The 25,023-nt window shown below is 45.3% G+C and overlaps 1 protein-coding gene across 2 annotated transcripts; it reads left to right on the forward strand.

The window, feature by feature from the left end:
- The first annotated feature begins 403 nt into the window (after positions 1–403).
- LOC111249556 (uncharacterized) lies at positions 404–7,952 on the forward strand. 2 transcript variants are annotated; one of them, XM_022803562.2, is made up of 3 exons: positions 404–1,694; positions 1,861–2,099; positions 3,867–7,952. In XM_022803562.2, the coding sequence occupies exons 1-3, from the start codon at positions 1,132–1,134 to the stop codon at positions 3,983–3,985; spliced, it is 921 nt and encodes a 306-aa protein (XP_022659297.1). In that variant the 5' UTR covers positions 404–1,131; the 3' UTR covers positions 3,986–7,952. The 2 variants fall into 2 exon arrangements, with proteins under 2 accessions (XP_022659297.1, XP_022659296.1); XM_022803561.2 differs by having other exon boundaries at positions 694–1,694; positions 1,861–2,128.
- Positions 7,953–25,023: the final 17,071 nt, after the last annotated feature.

Genomic DNA, 25,023 nt, shown 5'->3' on the forward strand with positions numbered 1-25,023 from the left:
CCACACACATCGTCTACTCTATTATATCATGTTGCCATAAGCGTCATTTACCGCGCCTGTTTTGATCTCTACCTAATGTGTGATTAGTATACTTTGATTGGTCTGATAAAATGGCTACAGAGCAGAGACGGGTGACGAGAGTGAGCAGCAGGTGATGAAGCTTATGTATTATCTTCTAATTCGAAGTTCGAAGTAGGAATATTTTTAAGGGCTACGGTTCCAGCTATAATATAGTATATAAAGCCTTTCTCGCATGGCCTGATCGACAAGTTCGGCTAGATACTTTTTTCATCTCGATAATCTTATGCGACAATAAGGGTTTAAACAGAAACAACGTTCGTTACTGAATAGAAATCAGGTACGTTGTCAGTTGTGAGAGTTTTAGCTAAAGCTTTGCGAGCAACTGCAGTCGAAAATCGCGCGGTGTTCCTCACTGAATTCTTAGCGTAGTCAAGCCAAAAACGGCCGGAACAGAATTTGCCGAAATCTAATTTCAAATCAAGACATTAATTGATTGATGCCGTTCGCCCTCTGAAGAAACGGAAAGTCGGCAAACGCTATTAGGTATTTAATGGAAACTGGTATGCAAATCATGTTTTTTTTTTATATTGCTACAACATTTAAGGTTCAGCTTGATGTTAATTCTATTTTGAGCTATACGTGTCCTAACTGCTTAGTGGCGATGTTCAAGTGCGGTCATGATTTTCGATCTACATTTTGTTCGATTAATACCTAAATGAATATCTTCAGTTCTACGTATGGTGCTGCCACTCAGCACTCATGCACAAAACGAAGTTTACCTACGATAAGTTTCGAACCACTACGTGTTCCTGACTCTAATAAACAAACGAATCAAACTAGTGAGGACCCAAACGCGGACCTCGGCTCAGTTATATCAAACAACAAGAATTTGGGATTAATTCGCAGCATCGCACTATGATGAAGTAAATGATTTTTGATTTTGCCACACTCGTCCGAGATAACTGTTCGCGCTTAACTTTTGTTATGCTTCAAGCTTCATGATTGCAGCTTACGATCAAAAACGACACTGTGAGTCCCTCCTTCCTTACCCAGATCGTTTCGAGAGGTTGGTTAGTGACCTAGGCTGGTAATCTTATCGTTAGGAAAACGATGTCAGGGCCAGTATCATCAACACCAGCAGCACTAACAGCTCCACCCAAATCTCCAAAAGTAGCACCAGCGCCACCTGCGCCAGCTGCGCCCACATTACGTGACAGCAATAATAACAACAACAACAACAACAACAATAACAACAACGTCGTAATCGATGGTATCTTGTCAAAATTACTAGGAGCGAGACAAACCGCGGATGGATCCTGTGCCCGGGTACAGCTCACGAATCGTGAACTACTGGAAGTAACTAGACGAGCTCAGCAGGTCTTCAGCGAAGAGTCAATGCTTCTTCGGGTATCTCCGCCACTGCGAGTATTCGGGGACTTACACGGACAGTTTCGAGATTTTTTGCTACTGCTTGACCAAACTGGACTGCCGCCGGGTACGCGATTCCTGTTTCTTGGTGACTACGTCGATCGTGGGGAACAGTCCCTTGAAGTAGTAACTTTGTTATTTGCCCTTAAAGTACGTTTTCCTACCTCGGTGTTTTTATTAAGAGGAAATCATGAGGTGCAGCCGGTTAATAGAAGGTACGGATTCTTCCAAGAGGTTACTAGTCGGTAAGTAGAGTTCTGGCCACAATCTATTGTTGTAAAGCTTCGCACAGACAGCATCTTATTTTCGATCTATCGTTCTATAGAAGGAAGGCGATGGCGACGTAATCTCGTGCACGTTACCCTTCCAAGTGTCTTTCTACGTCCCTGTGTCTATCTCTCTCTTGATCAGGTACAACTTGGAGATCTACGCGCGGTTTGGCTCTGCTTTCGCGTATATGCCGGTGGCCGCCGTCGTTGGTGAGAAAATTTTTTGTGTGCATGGCGGCATCTCGCCCCGTTTGCATAACCTAGATCAGATACGCGATATTCCACGACCTGCTAGAGTTCCCAAGCAGGGCCTGCTCACTGATCTTCTTTGGGCTGATCCACATCCTGCGGCCGAAAATTTCACCGACAACCTTGAACGAGGTATATCAGTTGTATTTGGACCTAAACAGGTGTGTAGATGTTGCCTTCCCTATTATTTTAGATGACTGAAAAATTTTTTATAATTCTTAAAAGCTTTTCTATGTTCGATGCGGCTTTGCCGGTGGCATCTCCCGAGAAATCTATTTCGGAAGCCGAATATCTGCAACATGTCAAATATTGCCCTTTTCAGATCTAATTTTTTCTCATTTATGCGTTTTGGGGTGATATTATTTATTCCTATCTTGAAAGTTTTTTTATTATACTACACAGTGAATAGCAGCGGCCTTATATGATCTTAGTATCGGTAAGAAAGTTCACCAACAGGCGGTTACTTGCAAACTATGTCGCCTCAAAACCTTCAAGCTATATATATGTATATATATGGGAGAAAGTGAGGCCATACAGGGGCACTCCGTTTGTTTCTAGCAAGAGCACGTTGATTTAGATTCTAGCAAGAGCACGTTGATTTAGATTTAATACTAAAACATTCAGGAGTCACGCGAGTTAGAAATTTCGTACAATTTACGTTACTGAATTTTCTTGTTTTATCGAACTTTAAAAAAAAGTGGGGTTATATGGAAAAATCCAAATTTCTCTTTAGCATTTACTCGAATTTTTAAACGGTCAAAGATCAAAATGACCATGCCGCTTTTCTATCACAGGTTTTTGCCTGTCCCAAAGCATTTTTCAAGAAGTAAAAACAGGTCATTACACTTACATGGTCACAATGGGGCTCTATGGGCCAAAGTGAGATGAAGTGTGGTAGGATGTGGCGTGGCTATGTGAGCCATTACAATTTAAACATACATTAAACCCGATTCCATCGATGCTGATTGTGCAGGGTAATAGAAAGAACTAAATGATCTCACAGTAAAACTGAAACTAATACGGACGTGTATAGGAGTGAAGTTCGGGCTGTAGCGTCGTCGTTTTGCATTCAATGTATTACATGGCGTTGTTCCCAACGAGCCACATTTATTGGAAAGCGCGTCGTTTGGACAAAACAAATACTATCAGAATATGCTCCGCACTCCAGATAATTATGATCATAAATCAATATGCGCTATGGATAATCGGAATCATGCATAACCACGGCAGGTTCCAAGCTGGCAAAGTTGGCTACCGAAAACGGTGCCCGTGTTCTTACTGTTCTCTATCCTTCACAAACAAAGTGCAACTCGTAGGTGTGCCAATACCTGGGCCATTCAAAGGTCGGCTTCACACTACGCAGCAGAATATTAGGATCTATGATAAATGAATCATGGTAAATCTTGACCTGCCTATCTTGGTGATAAATGATTATAAAGCACCGGCTTTTCAATTGATGATCACAGCTTTTGGTCGATAGGAAAGCATTTTCTCGTTAGTGTTATTGAATGACTGATTTCTTCATACGAAATTATCTGGCCTATATGACCCCACTATATAAAGTTTGAAATTATTTCAAATATGAGTAAATAGATTCGTTTCAGCCACAGCATCAAGTCTTTGACGAATATGCCAATAAACATTTTTCGCTTTCCCAAATTGCTTTAAGCATATTTTGGCCCATTTAGCCCAATCCTTTCTTATAAGAGACATGGATATAAGACTTCATATGAAAACTTTCTAGCCTGTGTATTTAGCGCTCTTACTTATTAGGAAGTGAGAGCGCTAAATACAACACACACACACACACACACACACACACACCGCGAATCGTTCTAGCTTTTTTAAATAAATTAACTAAATTGTAACTACTTACAAACCTATACTTATCTTTATTAGGTGGAGGAGTTCCTGGAGCGTTTCGATTTAGACCTCATATGTCGCGGCCACCAGCTTTGTACAAGAGGCCACGAATTTTTTGCCGATCAACGACTACTCACTATCTTCTCGGCGCCTAATTACTGCGGACAATTCGACAACGCCGCCGGCGTACTCAGCATCAACAAGGATCTCGAATGTGAAATTAGCACGTTCCGGCCAACTGCTATACCTGCTGCCCAAAGTTCACAGGCACCGGCGACTGTAAAAGCGTAATCTCCGTGTCGTTATGAAACAGCTTTCCCTTCCTTTCGTCGCCGTTTCTAACCTCTGCTTACGAGGCTCTAGCTTATTTTGCACCTAATTGACCCTGGTATTCGGTTGAAATCGCAACTTATAACCGCTGGGCTAAATTGAACTATGCAATTGCGTTGAGGCTTGCAAGCGACATGTGTATATCCATATTCGTATATTAAAAACGGGTCGTGGGATATATCTTCGCCGTAATGCTGTCCTTATTACCAGTGCTTTGCAATAACAATAATCGTAACCATAATAATAAACGGAACAAAAATGAATCCATGAGAGCGTACGCCTGAGCCCCGATGCAGTTAGTAGAATATTCTCTCGAACCCCTCAAGCCCTTGATCCCCGCTTCTTTTCCTGGATGTCTGTTCCCGTCTGAATCTTCGGCTTCTTACGAAATTCGCTATCTGATCTCGCTTACTCCGTCAGCAGAGATAGACGGCACGCGGCTCTTAGTCTCTTGGGTCTTCCGGGTGACCGAGGTAAGTCGCTATCGCGGTAGTCGCCGTGTTTTTGAATCGTAAGCTGCAAAAGCAGGCCGAGCCGCGCAACCTGTTTTAACCTATGTTCTAGTGCCGTAACTAGCCATTTTATTCGAAGTGTTCGAGAGCCTTCCGTCAGGTTACAGCCGGATTACGCAGCAGCGTTGCCTGTCCGTCTGTCCATTTGTCGTCATCATAGAATAATGAACTAGCAGATGGAACCTCCTGCAGCTGGCTATGGCGTCCGGCGGGCTGATAGTAGACGGCCAGGCGGCGTTCATTACTGCCCGCTCTGCTTCGCCTGCTCCGATGCTACCGAGGGTCATAGATGAACCCGGATCTGACGGCGGAAAACAAAACGACGGATGGCGATTTGTCGCGTTCATCTATACGTCAACCGTATGCCAAAGACAAACGGATTCGCCTTCACTGCTGCGTGTAGGCTGTGTATGGCATCCTGTACCGGTAGAGCGATTGTTTCGCGATGCCACGCTGTTGTCAGCAGTGGTAAATGGCTTGCACTACATAATTATTGAGTGCTTAATGCGGTACTAGTCAAATGCGGAACTTCGATACTTAAGTGGGAGCTGGCTGAGGTGATAGGGAGAGCGAGACGATGATAATCGAAGTCAAAACTGGTGGATTGCAGGAATTGCCGCGTTAGTATATGAAACCAACATGCTCGAATACGATATGGTACATGCCAAGTGCTACGATACGATTGGTTATGTCCGATATGGAGAAATTCTTAACGACTAAAGTTCAGTATATATTAATGTATTATATAACATCGATGCGGTGCAATGACTGTACTTAGCAAACGGATGATAAAGTAGTATCTAACAGTATCGTTAGTAAATTGCAACGTTCCATGCCAACAGACTAAATTAGACTGTTTTATAAGTTATATAGATATTTTTGAGTAGATTTTGTTAGGCCAACGAAAGGGCAAGAAGGAAGAATCGATTGCTTTAAACACGGGAGCATTTTGGTTTACACAAAGAAATTCCTTGTATTTGCGACATTCGAGATTTCATTGTGCTGGGGTTTGACGACGCTTGGGCCCGCCCGCCTGCTAAATTTTATAATTGATCAAACCATAGCGCCTATGCAGCTCACAGATTAATTTTGTCCCGTCCTTTGAATGAAATATGCATTGCCTTTTAATTCGTATGCTTTAGCCCAGAACTCTGGAAGCAGCATCGACATTACTTACTCCATAGCGTTCGACAGTTAATGCATTTCGAAATACCTTGTATAGAAATAGATACATACGTATATACATGCTGCTCGCAGATAAGCTATATCCGGCACGGCGGACACAACCTCCACATTTGTATAACTGCTCACGTCGCATGGTCCCCATTACAGACCAAAGGGACATGCTTAGGTATTTCAACTCGTCGAGGCAATCCTTTTTCAGGTCCAGCAGGCTTCTGATTGGCAATCAAGACGTACTTTGCTAGCCATATATATTAATTTCTTTGCTGGCTTCTGTCGTTCGTGTGCTATGCTTCTCTATTTCCCGCGGTGACTGGCTGCCATACGTTGGAGCGCTAACAGAAACCCCATTGGTCGAATGTCTTTCGTAGTAGCCGATCGTAGCCACTGAGGCCGTGCGTTACCCAAAAGAGAAGGCTCGAAACAGACAATCTGCGTCACATAAGGTCCTGTAGGATCATGCGGGAGAGAAAAATCAGAGCGAGACGGAGAAGAAAAGAGAAAAAGTGGGAAGGAGACGAACAAGTTGACCGAATCTGGCAGGAGTCTTAGGAGGCAAGCTACTGGCACAAGCAGGAACGGCAGCGGAAGTGTCCTATGTCGCTGTCCTTAAGGTAGAGAAGCTTTTGCTCGTTTTGTGATATCCCATAAGGAGAACAAGCTTGAGAAAGCAGACCTCGCCGCGGGTTGCTACATCGGTTAGGTGAGTGGTCCGCAAGCTAGGCAGCCAGCCAGTCAAAGAAGCGGTCGGAGCAACTAATCTTCATGTTGCTTGTTCGTATGGTCGGGGCAAGCAGCATTTCAGTTCTTAGTCCAACACTATCGTCGGTCCATCAGTCCATATGTCCCTTCTTTCTCAGCTTCCCTCTTTCCCACACGCTTTCTCCACGGTTGCTTGAATATCGTGTTCTTTTCGCCCACGTTCATTTTTGCTTGTGCGTCTACTGTCGCTACTGCCAAACAATCGAGCAGCAGGCACAACTCCGACTAACCCATAATCTCGCAGTGTGTTGGTTTACTGCCTTTTCATGTTTCGTGTCCTGGTCGGCCAACCCGCAGGCCTAACCAGATTAGCGTCCACACTGAGATTTTCCTTCTCAACTCAGTGTCCCTCAGTTTCCAACACCTACCAGCGCCACTATGTGCCTCAGCCTATGTATCTCAAGCACACAAAGGCGTTGCCTAGAATATCTTGCTCCTACATTCTTTCTACCCCCAGTTGCCTCTTCCTTTGCTCTCCTCCAAGCTGACGTCCCTTCAAACCCACTGATTTGTGCCCTAACCGCTCGTCGCTGCAATTACGTCTCAATATGGTGTCCGTGGCTAACTATCTTGTGGAACAGGAGCAACATACCGACCAGCGGACGCAGAATTAAACGCGCACGATGCTGGCCGGCTTCACAGGACTGTGTGTCGGCTATCATTGCTGTGCATCCCCGTCCGGTTCGGCTCTTTACGTCCTTAGCCTAACTTAGTTAAAGAATGGTAGTCGTACGAAGCGTAATCAGAGTCAACGGAGAACGTTACTCAAGCAGCGATAGCAACTAGGGTCGCCAAATACGGATGTTTGGTTGCTCCTTTTCCAGTGATTGAAACAACCCGCCTCACACAACTCGTGGTTCAGAGCACGTTGTTTCACCGCTCACTAGTCGCTATTCTGTTGTCTAACGTACGCCGCTATTCGCTGGACGGCGATAAGTCGTTGAATATTATGGGGCAAGACGGCGGTACACAAGGGATTGCAGTGCGCTTCACTTTGTCTTACCTGGCCAGCAACGCGTTTCGGCGGTCGAAAATGAGAAGCGTCCGTCGCGTCTTCAACTGCTATTTCACCCCGGGTCCTCTGCCATCCGTACGCCTTCTGTAGTCCCAATTCACCCTCTAACTTCATTCAATCGGAAACACCGTCCCACGTTATATGTGCAGGGTAGGCCTTTACTCTCCTATGCATGTACTCAAGTAGTCTCATGGCGTACAGTTGGAACATCTACAGCTGCTTTTGGATTCATACTAACAAGTCTCTATAAGGCAAACAGATAGTAAATGTTAATATTGTTAAGTCCATGTATGCTAAAATAAATAGTAAACGAGAACCTTTTTTTGCGCTCTGCATTTGCTTTTTTTTTTAAATAGCAATTCTTGCCTCCAGTCATTAATAATGCGTTTCTCTTGCGCCCCCAATACCTTTCACGTCGTTTTTAGCCATAATGGGGATTTTTGAATATGTTAAAGGAGTTCTAGCCAGAACGAGAAGAAAAAGAGACAAAGTAAGGGGAGGTCAAAAAATGGAAACTTATGTGGTGACAACACCTTTCATGGCCTGCGTAGATCCTTCCGAATGCCTTTCTTATCGAACCTACTAGGACACAGATACCAGCGAAATTCATCGACGGCTACACTTGAGTTAGGAAGAGTGGGATGTAAGAACTTGCTATCTCTTATTTCCTCATAAGTCTTTTCCCTAGCTGCCCACGTATCTTTTTTTGTCTTTCTTTGGGAACTCCTTGTTTTCCTATTTCCAGATAACTCCAAAAAGCCACGATAGCGCGAGTACTTCCTCGGCTTCAGGTAAATCTAGCTTCACTAGCAGTCAAGTAGGGACGAAAAATTTGCGTGTGTGTTATCAAAAAATCGTGCTATTCCCCCTCGTATCTCTTTTTCTTTAGAAGAGAAGAGCGACGGGATGTAGGGAAGCTTCGAACCGGTTTTGAATGCTTGAAATGGCGGATGGCTGGAAGACTTTGTCAATTTATTTCCATTGGGCCAAATTGCGGTGACGTCTTTATCTTAGCCGCCTCGTTCACATTTTAGCTCTCTGCCCCGACCGTTACGGCCGCTTGAGATGCTTGGTCGACCGCCGAGTCGACGAAGGCCAGAAGCTGTAGCCTTAGCTCTAGAGAACTCAATCCTTGGAGGGTTTCCGTTTTTGAACACCGAAGCCTCAGCCAATAGGCGGTGAAGTATGTGGTTCGAGAATGGATGGACCTGGCCACAAAAACAGAGTTAACGCAGGAAGCACCGACCAGAGTGCGCCACGACAGCTGACAACCAAGGCCCCTGAAGGGGCAACCATGGTACGCTCCTATGCGCTATGGTTAGCTGTTTGAAACTGTCTGGGCAGTTGCTGAGTGAATTTCAAGCTTTCGTTTGCGTCTGTTCAGAACTTGAACTGTCGAATATGGAAGGTACCGAAGGCTTGTTTGTATATTGCAGATTATATTGTATCGTGTTCTTTTGGTATCCACTCTTGAATTCACATGTGTATATATATAACTAAGTTCATATATACATATCAAAAAAAAAATATATATATATATTTATATATACATATATATATAATTTTAGAAAAATGCATCTATTCATTTTCGGAGTGGGACCCGCTCCCAAAACGCAAGTCATATCGAACTGGTTCAATGTTATCCGTAGTCATGAACTATTGGGCATAGGTATCGAACTTGAGTAGATTTATTTTTCTGTGTCATTTTGCTTATTTCCCCTTTCTACACTTGGCCTATTCGTATTTTTCTCAAAGCACTACCAGGTTCAGTTTCCCATGGTAGTTTATCGCTTAGGAAAACCTTTCATGGAGGGGAGCTCTATTAATACAACGGCTGAAAAAATAGACAAGTTAAATAAAAATTGCCTAAATTGCGAAACTGCAAAAAATTGCAAAATAGGATAAAAGGCTTCCGGCCACCCTCCGTCTGGTGCAGCTTCCATGCCCAGAACTGAACAAAACACTGGGCCAACGAAAAGCTGCTATCCAACGAAACTCGTTGGTATGCGTGCAGTAGCTTCAGCCCGAGAAAACACTGATCGTTCTTCTATTTGTAAGGCGCGGTGTGATCCAGGACAGCTGCAAAGTAACACCAGATTTTTTTCGCAATGACTAGTTCAGGGTTTCGAACAGGCGGAGTGTGAGGCCAGACAAAGCAGAGCGTGAAAGTATGGCACGTGGGTAGAGTTCTTCACTGAGGAGCGAAAGCATGAGAAAGAGACGACGTCGACGGGTCGATATGTCACCGCTAGTCAGATCGGCGGAACCCCGTTAGTGACCACTACAAAGACAACTTAAGGCTTAAAGGCTTCGAATGGTGATTCGCCATTCCCGCTCATCGTTTCTTCTGACGGCAGGGACGTAATGTTTTCTTCCTTCCTGTGTTGCCTTGGGCCTGTTAAAAGGGTTCTAGAGGTTCTGGAGAGTGGATGCCCAGAAAGCTAACATAGAATAAGCTTTTATTAAAATTACAAATATTGATTTATAGATGTCTCTCTACCCTCCTACAGTGCTGACGGACGCCCAGTGTACGGTTTTTCCGCAGGCAACGAGATTGTCGGCTTTGGTGTCTGGCCGAAGCCAACCTCGAGTAACGATTTTTTCCGATTGAGACATTGTTTTCTTTGTCGGCACCTTTGGCTAGTCGATAGAGACGTGCGAAAATCAAAGGGCGAAGTGTAAACGAAAGAATTAACAAGTGGCGTGGATGATCACAGGCGGAAATGCACTCGTCTGTATCTGAATAAGAATATTTAGGCGTATAGATGGAAGTGAGCGGTTGAATATGTGCATGAGAGTCCTATACAGGTTTTTAGCAGTCGTTTAGAGCTGGGGACGCAATAACGGGGGTGCATACCAATGCCAGCAGCGCGAAGCCGTAGTGAACGGGATATTTACAACTCATTACCAATCGTCGTTTATCAGATGATTGCTTTTTGACGGGAACACATTGCTGTTTACGTTGCATCAAATAGTTTTCGGATATGTTTTCGGTTTTTATTGGCCCTTATGTGCGGTATTAAAATAGTCGAGTGTAGTGGCTAAGAGCTCATCGTACGATCATGGATGTTTTTTTTTTTTGCTACAATGTATTTCATTTTAATTGCGCCAGAATAGTGGGTTAACCTATAGGCGTTTATACGCAGCAGGTCTTCCACTTTAAATTAATAATGTCCTGATAGCCGGTTTGAATGCATGCGGCATAATGTCTGTAGCTGATAAATTTGATTCTGACCACAAAATAGGCAAACGTAGGCTGTAGGTATAGTTCATGCATTGTGCAATCATTAAGTTGATGTTGAAAGGAAAGTATATAATAGGCTTTCTTGGCTTGAAACAATAATATATTCGTTAAAATTAACAACATTTTCGATACGTAACTAAATGTAGCAAAAACGTGCTTTAGGGCGCTACCACATGTACTTACCACATCACTTATTGGCCAATACAGGACAAAGGAACACACTGTTAATTTATCTATCAAGTCTAGTTAAATCTGTCCACTCGAGACGTATCCGAATTAATTCCCCACAGTATTAAAGATGGTGGTTTGTCGACATTGTAACGGAAGGGTTGTAGCCTTGATAAAGAGCAGTGGCGCCTTATGCATATTCCAAGTCAAACTTTTGCCAAAGATGTGAAAGGTCGTCTCGGATGATCGTTTTCAAAACGTTTACACCTTATCAAACGTAAAATGTTGACCTAGGAAGGCCGGCGATTAGCGAAGCCTAATACTCGATATTGAAACTTTTATTTGAAACAATCCTTTTCCGGTCATGCGTATAGTAGCCATGCGAATCTTTACCGATGGGTATTTTTTCTAGCCCCACAAGCGTTCTTCTTACGCCAAAAAAGTCTACCTATTTTCATACAAATACCTGTCCAAATGGCAGCGATAATCGCTGTCTATTTGCGTCACAGCTTAGCAGGACGCTCGCTCGCCGAATCTTTTCAAATGTCTCCGATTTCCACTATGTAGTTTGAGCTAGCAGGTCGGTTTTAGTTGGCTATTGCGAAATCGAGCGAGAGGAAAGGGCAGACAAAGCTCGTAGGCTCTCTTGCTGATAATTGGCCTGAACAGCAGGACAGTGATCCCTCGATAAGAACAAATGATGTCTTACTTAGTCAGTCGATTTTCTGGTCGGGTCGCCATTGAACCATCAGTGGTGGCTTTCCGGAAACGCTTCGAGCACACACTAGTCGGCCAGCGGCAGATCGAGCAAGTCAGAGTTTTGGTTATTGGGGTAGCCAGCTACGGCTTTCTCGTACGAGGTGTGCTTTCTTCCTTTCTTACAGGAGAATAAAGACTCATGCCGAATGCCATCTCTAGGTAAACCTTTGTGTTTCTTACTTTTGCACTTTCAGCAGCGTGCCCTCTGCCGCCGGTTGCTTATCCAGACGAAGGCAGCGGGAACGGTTAGGGATAACCAGCCCAGCTATAGAAAAGGAAGAGAGCAAAATAAACAGAAGGAACATGGACCACTAAGTGATGAAAGCGAGTCGGAAAGGGGTTAAAGCAGGACAAAGAGGGGAAGGTAAAGAAACAGCTATCCGCGCCGAAGTCAACAAGATATCGGAGTCCGTACGTGGATTGACTGACCAGTTAGCTATATCTTCTATTCTAGAAGCAAAAGAGAGCCAAAGCATTAGAAATAAATGAAGCTTGAGCTCTTAAACCCGGGCCGTCTGTAAGCGTTAGGTATCTGTAATTATGTACAAATTGCCGATAATAGAACATTGCGTGCTGAATACAGCCTATTTGCTGCGGTCTGAAGTGGACAGTTACTAGCTGTTTTAATACAGAGTGCCTGAGCGCTCCGGTATGAAAGTCTATCGAACTTGGCGGATGGCAACATTGTCAGACGTTCCGACTACTTATTTTCTGGTAAAGTGACGTAGCTGCAAGTACTCATTGCGTTCTCTCTTTCCCCTGGGTGGACTGGGTTAACTAGGCTGTACGGTAAAAGAGCCAGTTGTACGGCCGAGAATCAAAAGAGCGTGTCTGTAGCAATGAGTGATTCGAAGATATGGGGCTCCACGGGTTGCTGCTAGCACAAAAGAAGAAAAAAGATTGGCATAGCGCCAACGCTCAGCAACATTTAAATACTGCGCGTATGTGAGACAAATGGCTGATATGAATGTACGAAAGATGGTACTGACGGTGGCGGGTAAACAAAAGTACACTGGGGCTAAAAGATAGAGGTGCCCCGTCCGTCCGTTGCCTTTCGTCTTGCGCTACTATATGCGTATTGTTACAGTCGTTGTGTTGTTGTTGAACTCTTCTGCGATGTGTAGGTGAGATACTATGGGGGCAGAATACACGGGAGGATGCCGTCGGGCTATGGTCGGAGCTCGGCTTCGTCCACTATTTCCGTCGCGACTGACCGACAGGCCGGCGTCCCATGTTCGTTCTACAACCATCTATGCGCCATCTTGTCTGTCGCCTGCGTCAAGTTGTTGATGAAATGTGGCTGCTTAATGTGGGCCGGCGGCAGCGATGGCGGCGGTTTCTCGAAGCATTCCTGGGATGAGCAGGTGCATGTGCTGCACATAGGGCTTGACTTGGCCTGCTGGGCCAACGCTAGTGCTGTGCGGTGTAACATCACAGCAGTGCTTTACTCTTGTCTTTCCTTACCCACTGTGTCGGCCGCGGTCCCTCCGGAAGTCGAAGCCGCACGGGATGATGGTGCTCGTTTCCGGCTATAGCCGCTCTGCTTGGATGCCGTTGTCTTTTGTCTATGATGCGCTGCCGCTGCGGCTGGTACTGCTGGGAGGGTATGATACCGACTGAACCAGTCGCTCGCGTGTTAGCTTCGGAGGAAACTAAGCCATGCTGCTTTGGTCCACACTACCGCCGTTACGATTACTTCTACTACTAGCACTAGTGTTGCGTGTGTGGATATACTCGTTAAGGGATTTGGTTTGGCCTGCGTGCCTTGCCATAGAATCTTGAGAACAGTCCTCTTTCTTTTACCAATGTCAAAGAGCACTATCAAATACGAGCGTATCTAACATGAGAAAGACACTTGCTAGGCTCACAATGGCAGACAAGGCCATTTGCAGGTACTGCCTTCACTTACCAAAACAACAGTCAGTTGGAGGGTAAACTGTTTTTTGTTCTCGTGTCTCAGCCAAGTGCCTGCTTGGATCGATAGGTTAAAACTGAATTTAGGATAGGAAAGTGATATGAGTGAAACCAATGAATATACAAAGGTGTTTCGTAATTGTATCTTTTATCTGCATAGCCCTCGAGTTATAAAAATTGCACGCGGCATAGAAATATTTATTAGCCTGATGTATATAATACTACGTTTGTATTCAGAAATGCGTTAACGTCAAGTACATCCAATCAAGGGTAATTAGGAATTAAGACTCACTGCCTTTTTTGCTGTTTTTTTTTCTATGAGTGGCTTCCTTTGATCGTTCCGATTCTATCACTTTTCTTCTAATCTTTCTTATGGGTCCTTGCTGCAAACGTCCGATTACATTGCATTGCATTGCTTCATTTAACAGTGTTCCACACACGCATCCCGCTACTTGCTCTCCGGGTAAACCGCAAATTATATCTACATCCAGCGCTGATGTTGATTTTAACTTAAGAAGGGAGACAGCAAAAGAAAAGAAACCTCGGATCTCTGTCGCCACCGCCGCCGCGGAAACAATAAAGTACCATCTTGCTTTGCTCCTTCTTTGCTTCGTGGCAAATTCATTTTCATGGCACCTCATTGTACAGCCAAAGATTCCTATATTCTCTTCCTTCCAGCTGTCAAGCGGGTAGCATATGTTGTCTACCGCATAAGGTGGTTGTCGCTGTCACCGGTCCTTTGCGGACCAAAGGCGCACAGTGCGCGACCGCTGTGGCTTAAGACGTGCTGACACTCAATTCAACTTTTGAATATGCGTCGCGTCTGCTCGGCCACCAAGCAGGCGACTGACCCTCTATGGGAAAAACTGAGGGTCGGAGAGACAGGGTTAGAGAGATGGGGAAAAAGTAAAAAAAGACAGCGAATTTGACAGGAGTCGGTAGGACCAGCACCTCTCGACAAGAGAGCGAAGAGAAGTCGAGAAGCAGCCGAATATCCACGAACAGCATACATAGCCAACAGCGAAAAACGCCAGCAGCGAGCTGCATTATATAGCAGTGGAAAGGAAGCCGAAGCGGTCTCGAAAAAGAAAGCAAACTAGATATCCAACGACAGTAGCGACGGTAGCTGCAGGATCCTTAGCAGGTTAACGAGCTGCAGATCCTGTCCTGCTATTCTACAAAGCAGTCGAGTGTCTTGCGTTCGCCTGGCATCGCCTCAAGATCAGTGTGGGTGATGTAGAAGACTTCTGTCAGGAAGCTGAAGTCTTCTTTCGCCAGCATCTGCCTGCTTTTGCTTGGTTTGCTACGTTTCGACATTTTCGGTCTTTAAGGGGCTTTGCGGCGTTTCTTCTTTCTTTAGAATCAATCCTTTTCTTATCCTACGTCCTATGGTCGGATGGTCTTCGTAGTAGTAGTTAACTTTGATGCCGTTTACTGTTAGAGCTTGTCGTTGTCGTTATTGTCAGCAAGGTCGACTGCCTTCGCTGTCCACCAACAACTATTTTTTTTTGCTCAGGGTAGACTTTGATTTTGTGGCAGGGGACGGGGCTTCGCCAGCTGTCGAAGACAGCGACCGGTAGCCGACTTTCGAACGGTGACTCATCGGCCCCCTAGCCTGCCCAATACTTTTAGCTAGCGTGTAGGCTATGCGGAATTGTAACCCTAGCTACTTGTAATATTTCTCTTCGAGTTCCACTTCAGTTACACCTCAGAAACCTCCCATTCTATTTTTCCACCATACTCTCCCACGCTCCATTTTTTTGCTGTAAGCTTGTCATGAGAGATTTGCCTGCTTGAGCTGCCACGTTTTACAAAGAGCTCGGTACGGATTGGCATGACGCGGCGTTTCGTTTGCTCCTTCTTACACCTTTCAGATTTCCCCGCAACTCAGGGCTTCTTTTTGTCTGCCTGATAAACTAGATATTTACGTCATCACTAGCGGACAGTTGAGGCAACAAGGCCTGAGTAATCTAGTTTTAGCCCGCATGGCGTGCCTTCTTTCACTCGTATGTCAACAGGTCAACAGCTGGCTGGCACAGTTAGTGAGTGCGAGTGCAGCTAGCAAATGAACTGAGCTCACAACAGTCGAAGGATCATACCCTTTTCCTTTCTCTGTCGCCTCGCCATCGACACGCTAATACCAGTCTTTTCTTGACTACTATTCGTAAGACCCGATTATACATTGCGTAATCTGGGTGTCCCATCTATGGGCTGTGGTAACGACAGCAAACACACGTTGGTGGCGCCTTTACTGACGAAGCGAATTGGAGACAACAATAGGATCGTTACCAACATCGAAATAGAACGTTTCGACGTTTCAACAGATATTAACTAAACTTTGTTTAGTAGCTCTCTAAAGCAGTTCGGTGGGAGCATTGGTAACAGTGTGGCGCCGCACTAAAATGTCGAGCAATCAGCAAAGGACCTACGCTTTTGTTTCTTTGTCGAATCGTTATTTCGTAGGATATCATGTGCAAGTATATGCAAATACGTATGAACTAATGTAAACAAAGCGGTTTGTTAGTTAGCTGCAGTCTGCTATTCCGGCTTCCGGCTTCGGCCCAATGTGCCGTTCTTTCCGTAGGGTTTCGAATGGGGTGTCCTTTGCACGAGCAGCGGGAATTGTAGTACGCTTTTTTTTGCAGTTGTAATTTATCGCCGTTTGGTAGAAAAAAAGCGGGCATGATTAGCGGGCGGTCCTTTCAACCGACGAAACCACGAGTGGTCCTCCTGTTCTTCGGCACCGCAAATGAACGGAAAGCACAAAATTTAAGGGCGGCATACCAGGACAATGAGCCGAGAAAGTTTCTATGTGTGAGAGCCTACGGCTGTACTTGCAACTGAATTGTAGAGTGGGACCAACAACAGAGTTCCGGAGAGGCCGTTAGAAATTTACCTCATCAGCAAGCTGGCGGCCAATGGGGACAAGCACTAGCAGTGGTAGCGCAACGTTTAGGCGCTTTTTATGAAGAACATACTGGACCTAGTCGCAGAGCGACTAGAAACAAGAGAGAGTAAACGGAGCTAGCGATGTATGGCAGACCGGCTGGGTTGGGCTACGTCACTCGCTTTTGACCTTATCAAGCCAACAAGGGATCGCGCTAGCGACAGTGGCGGCCAGAGCAACAGCAGTAGCGGTTTTGGTCGGTGTAAGCTGTGGTTCACGAGGCTGCGTAAGGCCGATGTGGGCAATACTGCACCGGCCTCATGGGAACACATTGAGAACAAGTTGGAGGAGATGGGGAAAATGACTGGCAGTGGTTAGGAAGAGGCCAAAAACCAATCCGGAGAGCAGCTACTTGCTGCCTACTACGGCCTGGTGAACTGTCGGCGGGATCAGGCAATCAGTGGCTACGTCGCTAGTAGAATGAAGGGATGAAATAGAAATAAGGTCGCCATGAAGCGCGAGAAGAACGCTGGGTTCTTAGGCGCTCGTAGTTGGCTAGAACGGGACCTGCCGATCGTGGTTGGTGGTCAACCAACAAATAGGATTTCAATAATCTTTTCCACAAGGCGGTCTTGCAAACGAAGAGTTCGATGGACGACTTGCGAGCGACCGTCAGTCTCTATCCTAATCAGGAACTCGAAGAAACTGGTGGCGGCTGCTGCTGTTACCGTGAACTAACGGCAACAAACGAAGTCAACTAGCAAAACGGTTCCTCGGTGAGCGAGAACAGAAAGAAAAAAGAAAAAGAAGATACTCCTTTGGGAAAACCGTCGGGCAATCCTTGGTTTGCGATGGAATAGCTCATACTAAAAGACGGGTTTGTCAATGGATGCCGGAGTTGCTAGAGGCGGTAGGAAGTGTGTTTCTTTTGAGAGGAGGATCAAAAAGAGAGGACGGAAGAACGAGCGACTTTCAAGCCATGGTCGACGATTTAAAACGAAAAAGAACAAAAAGAGCATCGAATGATTTCTGGCACCACCGGCACCGCTCTTGGTCGGACTGAAAGATACGGACGAGGCTGACGAGACTAAACGGGGAAGATCGTCGAAGTCCATTTAGAGAAAAGTAGCCTGCCGTTGCCGATTTCCTGCCTGTAGCTTCTCTGGTCGGCGAAGTGCCGTCGCAGTTAGTCCGGGTTCCAGTAAGAGAGAAGTGAGCGAACAGCTTGGTTTCTTCGAAACTTCTAAGTGTAACTGGACAAAGCTCGCCGCTGCTTCTTTCTTTTGGCCTAGCTGTATGGCCGGCTAGCCGGCTGGCTCGGTTGGCGGTCTGAAGTGAAGATTTTCGCAGCTAGTCCCAGGAGGAAAGAAGACGGCAAAGGATTCCTAGCCGCGTCACCACCATTGCCGCCTGCCAACGGGCTCGCCCGCCCAAGCGGATGGGGAAGATTTAGAGGTTTCACACTCTTTCACGTTTTCTTTCGGCCAGACTCTCAACAGCCGACTGTCGTTTTCTACATTTTATCCTTTCCTGTTCTCTCTCACGTTGACTTAAGCATAAAGACGCAGGGGACCAGCCACCCGCGCGCTTGCTTTCGAACATACACAATTCCCAGCATTACCAATCGGTTTGTCCTACTTTGGCGGATTTATTTTGTTTTATTGAACAATCCAGCCTGTCGTATGCAGTGGAGAAGGAAGAATTCGATTTGAAGACGAAGATGTTGACGGACGACGACCGACGATTTTTTTGCCAGAGAGTTCTGTGACCGAACTTCTCGAACGGCGAATGTTGCCAATCGGATAGCGAAACGTATGCGTACATTTGTTGAGCAATGGGGAAAACGAGAGAAGAGCCGAGAAAAAGCAAAAGAAAGGTCAGAACGGGATGGGATGGAATAGTTTAGCGAAACGAATAAACCTGACCTTTTGGCTGTCGACGGCTTTTTTCAAAACGTGAGGGGAGTCTAAGCGAAATCAAGAAAAAAAAAGATATATACCAAGCACTTACAAGATCAAGCCTACAAAAAATGGCGGCTCTCCTGAACGTTGGGGACGGTAAACGTCTGACAATCGTCGAAAAGTAACGGCAGCACTTTTGCCGGGAAAAAACCAACCCATCAGTAAGGTTCATATTGACGTGAGCAGATTTGCCGGCAGGTGTGCGACGTTCGATGTCCCGTAATTCCTCGAATCGCTACTCGAAACTTTATAGGAGAAGCCTCAAAAATGCGATCGACTTTACTTGCACGATAGAATAATTTAACAGCTTTTTATGAGCTTGAATCCACAGCGTTGAAGCGAGGATACACATGTCCGTGAATCGTTCCGCTCGGGCCGTAAACATCGTCCGAGGTAATGCCAGACAGCTTCCGTCCATACGTAGAACATGAAAAACAAGGATCGGCAAACGTTATCTTATCGGCAAGCTTTGCTCGTTGAGAAGTTCATACTGTGGAAGTACGTGTCGATTATTTTTTGGCTGGCGCTTTCACAGGTTCTCTAACTGAATGTTACTGGTTTTGTAGGACAATCAGGCTTTATTTATAGACTACATAGGTCTTATATCAAGGAAACACTAATTTTTCACTAGATATTTGTACGTATTTTATCACTATTAAATAATATAACACTGAACCTTCATTCAATGGCTTAACAAAATAGTTCCAGTTACAACTTAGTAGAGTTTGTGGTATCTTGTGCTATAGAAGTGGATGTTCGGGTCGGAGTGCAGTTTGAAGAAATAATGCGTTTTTTCCGCACTGCTATTGCCACACGCATCTTATACTTTTGTATGTGGCTGTTGGATCCTCCCTACGTCAAACGGCCTCATCAATTTTTCAGCATGGTCGAAGAGAGAAACCGGTCAATTCTCGTTTATTCGCCTTTAGCTCATTCCACATCGTGGGCAGGCCTCACTGCAGACTTCTTTCTCGGGTCGACTTCATTGCTTCAAGTTTTTTTCGCGCTCTCTCCACAGTGTAGCTCAGTAATACTTCGAATTTCTCTGCGCCCAAGCTTTTTCCCTGAAATTCTCTTGGAATAACGGTCACTGCACCTACAGCGCCTGCAGGCTCACGGCTCATGCCGGACTTGGCCAGACAAGATTCACAACTCTCCTAGCAGGTTGCGCCGGACCTCCGGATTCCTGGTTCCCAGGTCTCGCAAACAGCAGAACTCGCAGACCTGAGGATCGTAGCTGCTGGTTTGTGAGTAGACGGCGGAGTTGAGCTTCACAGGTATTTTGTGGATCTTCAAATGTAAGAGAGACGGGAAGAACGAAACTCGCCTGATGCTGCTATTGCTTCGAGTTCGTGCTTGAAGCTCGAATGCCCTGGGAACAATAAGCGAGAGCAGTACAGACTCGAGTGCGAGGACGTTGTTGGTCTACGCTTTTGAGGTTCTTTCGAGGACCGACCTGGCAGGCAGGCGGATAGGCAAAGAAACAGCGGTGAAGAACCCAAGGAGACGAAGTGCATTGTGATATATGGACAGTTTCAATTTTGGGAATTCGCTTTGCTAGGAGGACTTACCGATCACGCCATACCTAGGAACGCGCGGTTCGCGCCGCGCGACGATCAGGCTTGCTTTGCGTTTCCAATCTCTCCTCCTTTGTCTTTCCCTTTCTCGATACGACTACGGAATAGTGCTACTACTTTTGGTTGTGCTACCATTGCAGCCACGACGCTATGCTCATTCTATACCCGCCGGCTGCAATCGAACGATGGCTTCCCGTCTGCAGCCGCGGACAGACCGACGGCTTTAGGGCCCATAGATCCCCAACGCTTGTTTTGGTTCCCCTTAAACCTCCCGCTCAAACACACTATCCAACGTTGTTTTTTTTCCCCTGTGGATGTCATTTGTCTCGAGACGTCTCCTCTTTCATTGGTTGCTTCTCTTCCTGCACACGCTGTCGTTTCCGCCGGTGCTGCCCCTATTACTGCCGCGGTGGCAGCAACGCCCGCTGCCGTCGCCGTCAATCGAGACAGCGCTGCGTCACTGCCTTAGCGCTGCCGGCTGGCCCCACAGCTCAAAATCTGCTCTTGGGACAGGCGCTGCGTCAGAAAGAGAAGAAGGCCTAGCAAGTAAAACCTTTGCACAGCAGCAAGGCGGCACACGACCCGCCGTGCTGCAGGCCCTCTGGTCGTCCCGACCGAGTCATACAACCAACAACTCACCCAGCCAGCCAGCCAGCCATTGCCTTCCTCGTGTGCCAAGCAACGGCTGAAACAGCAAGCAGATTGTAGTGCTCCGGGACAGTAATAGTAGAAGCTTCACGAGATCTGCTGTGTTTGTTGCTGTAGGACAGAAATGGAAGACGGGAATGGATGTTGCCGTTGACGTGGTTGCTGCTGGGCTACACCGGCGAACTGCTCCAGAAAGGTTCGGAAGGGCACGATGAGCGTTCGTAAAGACGGACGAGATGTACAAAAGCTGGGTAAATGGACAAACGATAATAGAGCTGCTAGCAGCTTTTCCAGAGCTCGGTTTTAGTAATAGTGGCCTCTGTCGTTGTATTGTGAAAGCAGGGAACTGATTTGACACAACTAACTGATGCCGTGAAGAATATACGACGATACGTCAGTGGATATTCTATGGCTGCTACTACTGTAGCCGTCAGTTCAAGACAGATGAGTTCCAAAGTTGATAAGAACGAATCGTAAGACCAGAAGCGTATGTCCTGCTAGGAGAGGTTGTAGAACTGGCCGTAGGGACGCTGGGTCAAACATTTGACGAATCGCAGACACAGAAGGTTATGTAGAGCCCAACAACTCGAAAACGAACCTCTAAAACCGATAAAACGTTATAGTATATAATCAATGAGGCCTAATAATAGTTAGTAGATTGCCGCAACGGCTTTCAGAATTTCCGTGTAGAAAAAAGTCTGCTATCCAAACGGCGTGTTCACGCTCGTAACGATCGACAAAGTTTATTTCAGCGCTGTCTAAGTATTGAGTTCGTTGACCACGCTTACGTCCGTCTAGAGACTGCGTAAGTTCCTAGGTTAGTTACACAATAGATAAGCACCATTTTCAGTATTTTAAAAATTTTCGTTCACTATATTAATCCTATCGATTGATTCCGATATTGGGAGCGTTCAATATAAATATAGGTACAAAAATACAACACCGGAATAATACGGAAATAACTGTACACGTGTATCAAATAATAAGTTAATTGAGAACATCACGAAAAGTTCCAAACTAGGACGGCGTCTTTCAAAATTGACAATGCTCAATAGTTACTATAAAGGAATACTATACGACTGCCAGGACAGCGTCCTGGTGAAACTGGGATTCTGCTCGCTTCGAAAACTGATTGCCCCGAACCATATCATTCACTGTAGCAATAGCTATGATATCCTTGAAATACGGTTTTATAATTACAATAAAACCAATAAGATGTACTATAAAGATGTAAGAACTTCCTGATTATAATGAAGTCAGCACTGAAAATACAAAAATATGACGCTACTTGTCATTAGAAAAAAAAATGCGTCTCGTAGCTTTCGCAATACACAAATGGCACCTAGTTTGCAAGACCTCATCCGTAGATACATGAAGGTCTACGATCAGGTGTTCACTTCGTTTTCATTTGACCTATCTTGCCCCTGCCTACTCAGACAACTGTCTCAGATCAAACTGAACAGCTTCAACATTACCCTTCCCAAACATATCAGATCGCTTTGACATTTTCAGTTATCTAAGGCAAAAAAAAACGCATTATGATTATTGTATTCTCAAAGGATATTTAGCCATTTTTGTATTCCAGGTAAAAAGCATACGATTAACACTCTGAAGATTAACACACGAGTATCATCCAGGAAGAGCGGCGCTGCTGCGGCGGAGGTAGCTACCTTGAGTATTAAACGTGTTTATTCAATGTGGACACAGTGTCACAGATAATATTCGAAAGAGGAGCGGCATCAAGGAAAAGGTACGCCCCATACGCTGCTGTCATTTTGTATGCGCCCAAACAATTACTCTTCTTCTCAAATGAAGATAAAACGGGCATTGTACGCGAGCAATGCTAAACAGGGAAATGCTATTTACAAGATCTAAGTGAGCGAGTTTTGCAATATCAGAATCCTATCCTGAAAAAAAGGAAATTAGGACTGTATATACTAATTCAGTCCTAACTAACCGCTATTTTTATGCGCGAAGATTTTAGATCTTCCCCAATAGGAAGGGATTTATTTATTGAAGACAAAGACTTTTTTCTTTAAAAAGCTGTTATAGTGGAAGGCATTAAGAAAGAGTTGCTGGTATGTGCCCTTCTGAGAAAACATTTACTGGAAGACGGAGGTGATGCAGGTAACGTCTAATAGCTTGATAGTCTCTGGTAATGTGATTTTTTTTCTCTATCCTTCATACCGCTTATGTTATTTAGGCTTTATAGTATCACTTTGACTTAATTTAGTAGCCCAGGAGTTTAGGAACTACCTTTTTGAGGCTGAGTTTTAGACCGTTATGTATTTACTTACCACATCGTGCAAACTAGGCAAACAATTAGTCTACCTTCTCTACTCCAGATACAAAGGTTGACATAGTTTAAGGCATAAGGTAGCTAGCATAATTAAAGTTACAGCGATTATCGTATCTTAATAATACGTCTGTAACGTCAAATAACATAGTTTGCGTTTGCGCGCAATAGAGCTCACGCATATTTTGCTGCACAGACCCATTGTCTACCGTTTCAGTTTGAGCTACTCTCAACGCTATGATGATCTCCATATTGCAAGCTGAGTCGTCTCGAACATTAATAACTATATTTACATATATTCTAATGAGTAGCGTACATATGTAGATTATTTAGCAGTACATCCCGAATACAAGGTTAGCTATCTCATCTACAGTTCATACGTGTGCCCTCCGAGCCAAGCTTCAAGCTCATAGACCTCATATAACTTAAGTACAGTACATTTCAATAGGTTTATCTTGGTAAGCGAGTATATTTAAATATATTCATATATAATTTTCCAGGCACAGACTGGTATCTTCCATGAACAGTTTCCTTTATTTCGACAACAACTATGATATCCTATTTTCGGCAAGTATATACAACACTCAGCACATCTAAATACTATTACCACAGCTTCTATGCGTAAATGCATGCATCAACCACATCAACTAACACGTGAATGCCAGCTAAGAACACGCTGATATCCAGCCATGATGCTCTTTCCGCTGACCAGAAAAACAAGCTTTATTTTGGTCTGAAAAAGGACGGCCGTGTGCTCTGTAAGGGCACCAGTCGCCTTTTCCATCCGCTCCGTAAGCTCGGCTCTTGCAAACGACCACCAGCTAGCGCTCGTTATCGTCATATCGGGCCTAACTCGTTTTTCGGTTCGACGAGGGTCGCCTCTTCGCGTGGCATGCTGCATCTGGACTCAACGGCTCAGCCAGCGTCAACAATCAGAATTCACGTAACTTGCGATCGAATCGTGCTATGATTGAAGTTCGACAGTGAATGTATGTTAGTACCTCAAATGGGGTTAGGCTCAACCAGCGGTGGTGGGTTTGCCGACGGCATCGCCTGCAGCTTCATTTCACTAACGGTCGTGGTTCGTGGTCCTCTTTCGCGTTTTTTAGCCTTTTACTCTGTCTTGGCGTTCCTAGCTCGACGAAAGAAGCCAAGTTTGTTCGTTTTCATTTCGATCTCGCTTGCTCACTCTATCGCCCCCTCCGAGTTTGCTACTGAAGGGAACCTGCCGGCATCCATTGGTATTGCTCTTGCCTGTCTCCCCCTCGTTTTACCAGTTTTGCCCTGAGTCTAACGGTCGCTGTATAACAATAAACAACGCGCAACATATGTTAGTGAGTGTTGGCTGTATTGATTTCTAACATATAAATTGGTTCTAACACTCTCTCGGCAACGCGCCTTAGCCGAAGCTGGTGCCTTACCGAGGGCAATGCCACCGGCCAACGCGCTGCCATAGCTAACCTATAAGACTACACAAGCACACTCACACAGCCATACAGACGTAAGAAGTGCATTGATATGATGCCGTCCAAAAGTATTACTTTTTCTCGTTCCATATGTAGAATGCATACAATCGCACTTACGCCGGTATCCTGAGAAACCTCGTAGGAGTTGAGGTCAGCAGGGAAGACAAGCAAGCGAATCATAACACATTTCGACGACATACTTTGTTCCGCTCCTTTATCTAGTGATCGTAACAAATTCCACGTAGGAGATGCGCGGCTAACAGGGGCGTGGTTGACGAAATGCACATAGACGTTTTTTTAAAGACGGATTTTTTAAATTTATATATAGGATTGATTTCACCTTCAGGATTTCGAGTCGTCGCTCCCATCCACCGCGCCTTCGTCACCTTGCTTGTTCGCCTTCTACCTTCAATGCAGGCAAGCGGGCGCACGTATCCACCATCATGCAATTTGCCTATTAGAAACATATGTT

The sequence above is a fragment of the Varroa destructor genome, unplaced genomic scaffold (genome assembly GCF_002443255.2).
Source record: "Varroa destructor unplaced genomic scaffold, Vdes_3.0 BEIS01000004.1, whole genome shotgun sequence".
Classification (NCBI taxonomy): domain Eukaryota; kingdom Metazoa; phylum Arthropoda; class Arachnida; order Mesostigmata; family Varroidae; genus Varroa; species Varroa destructor.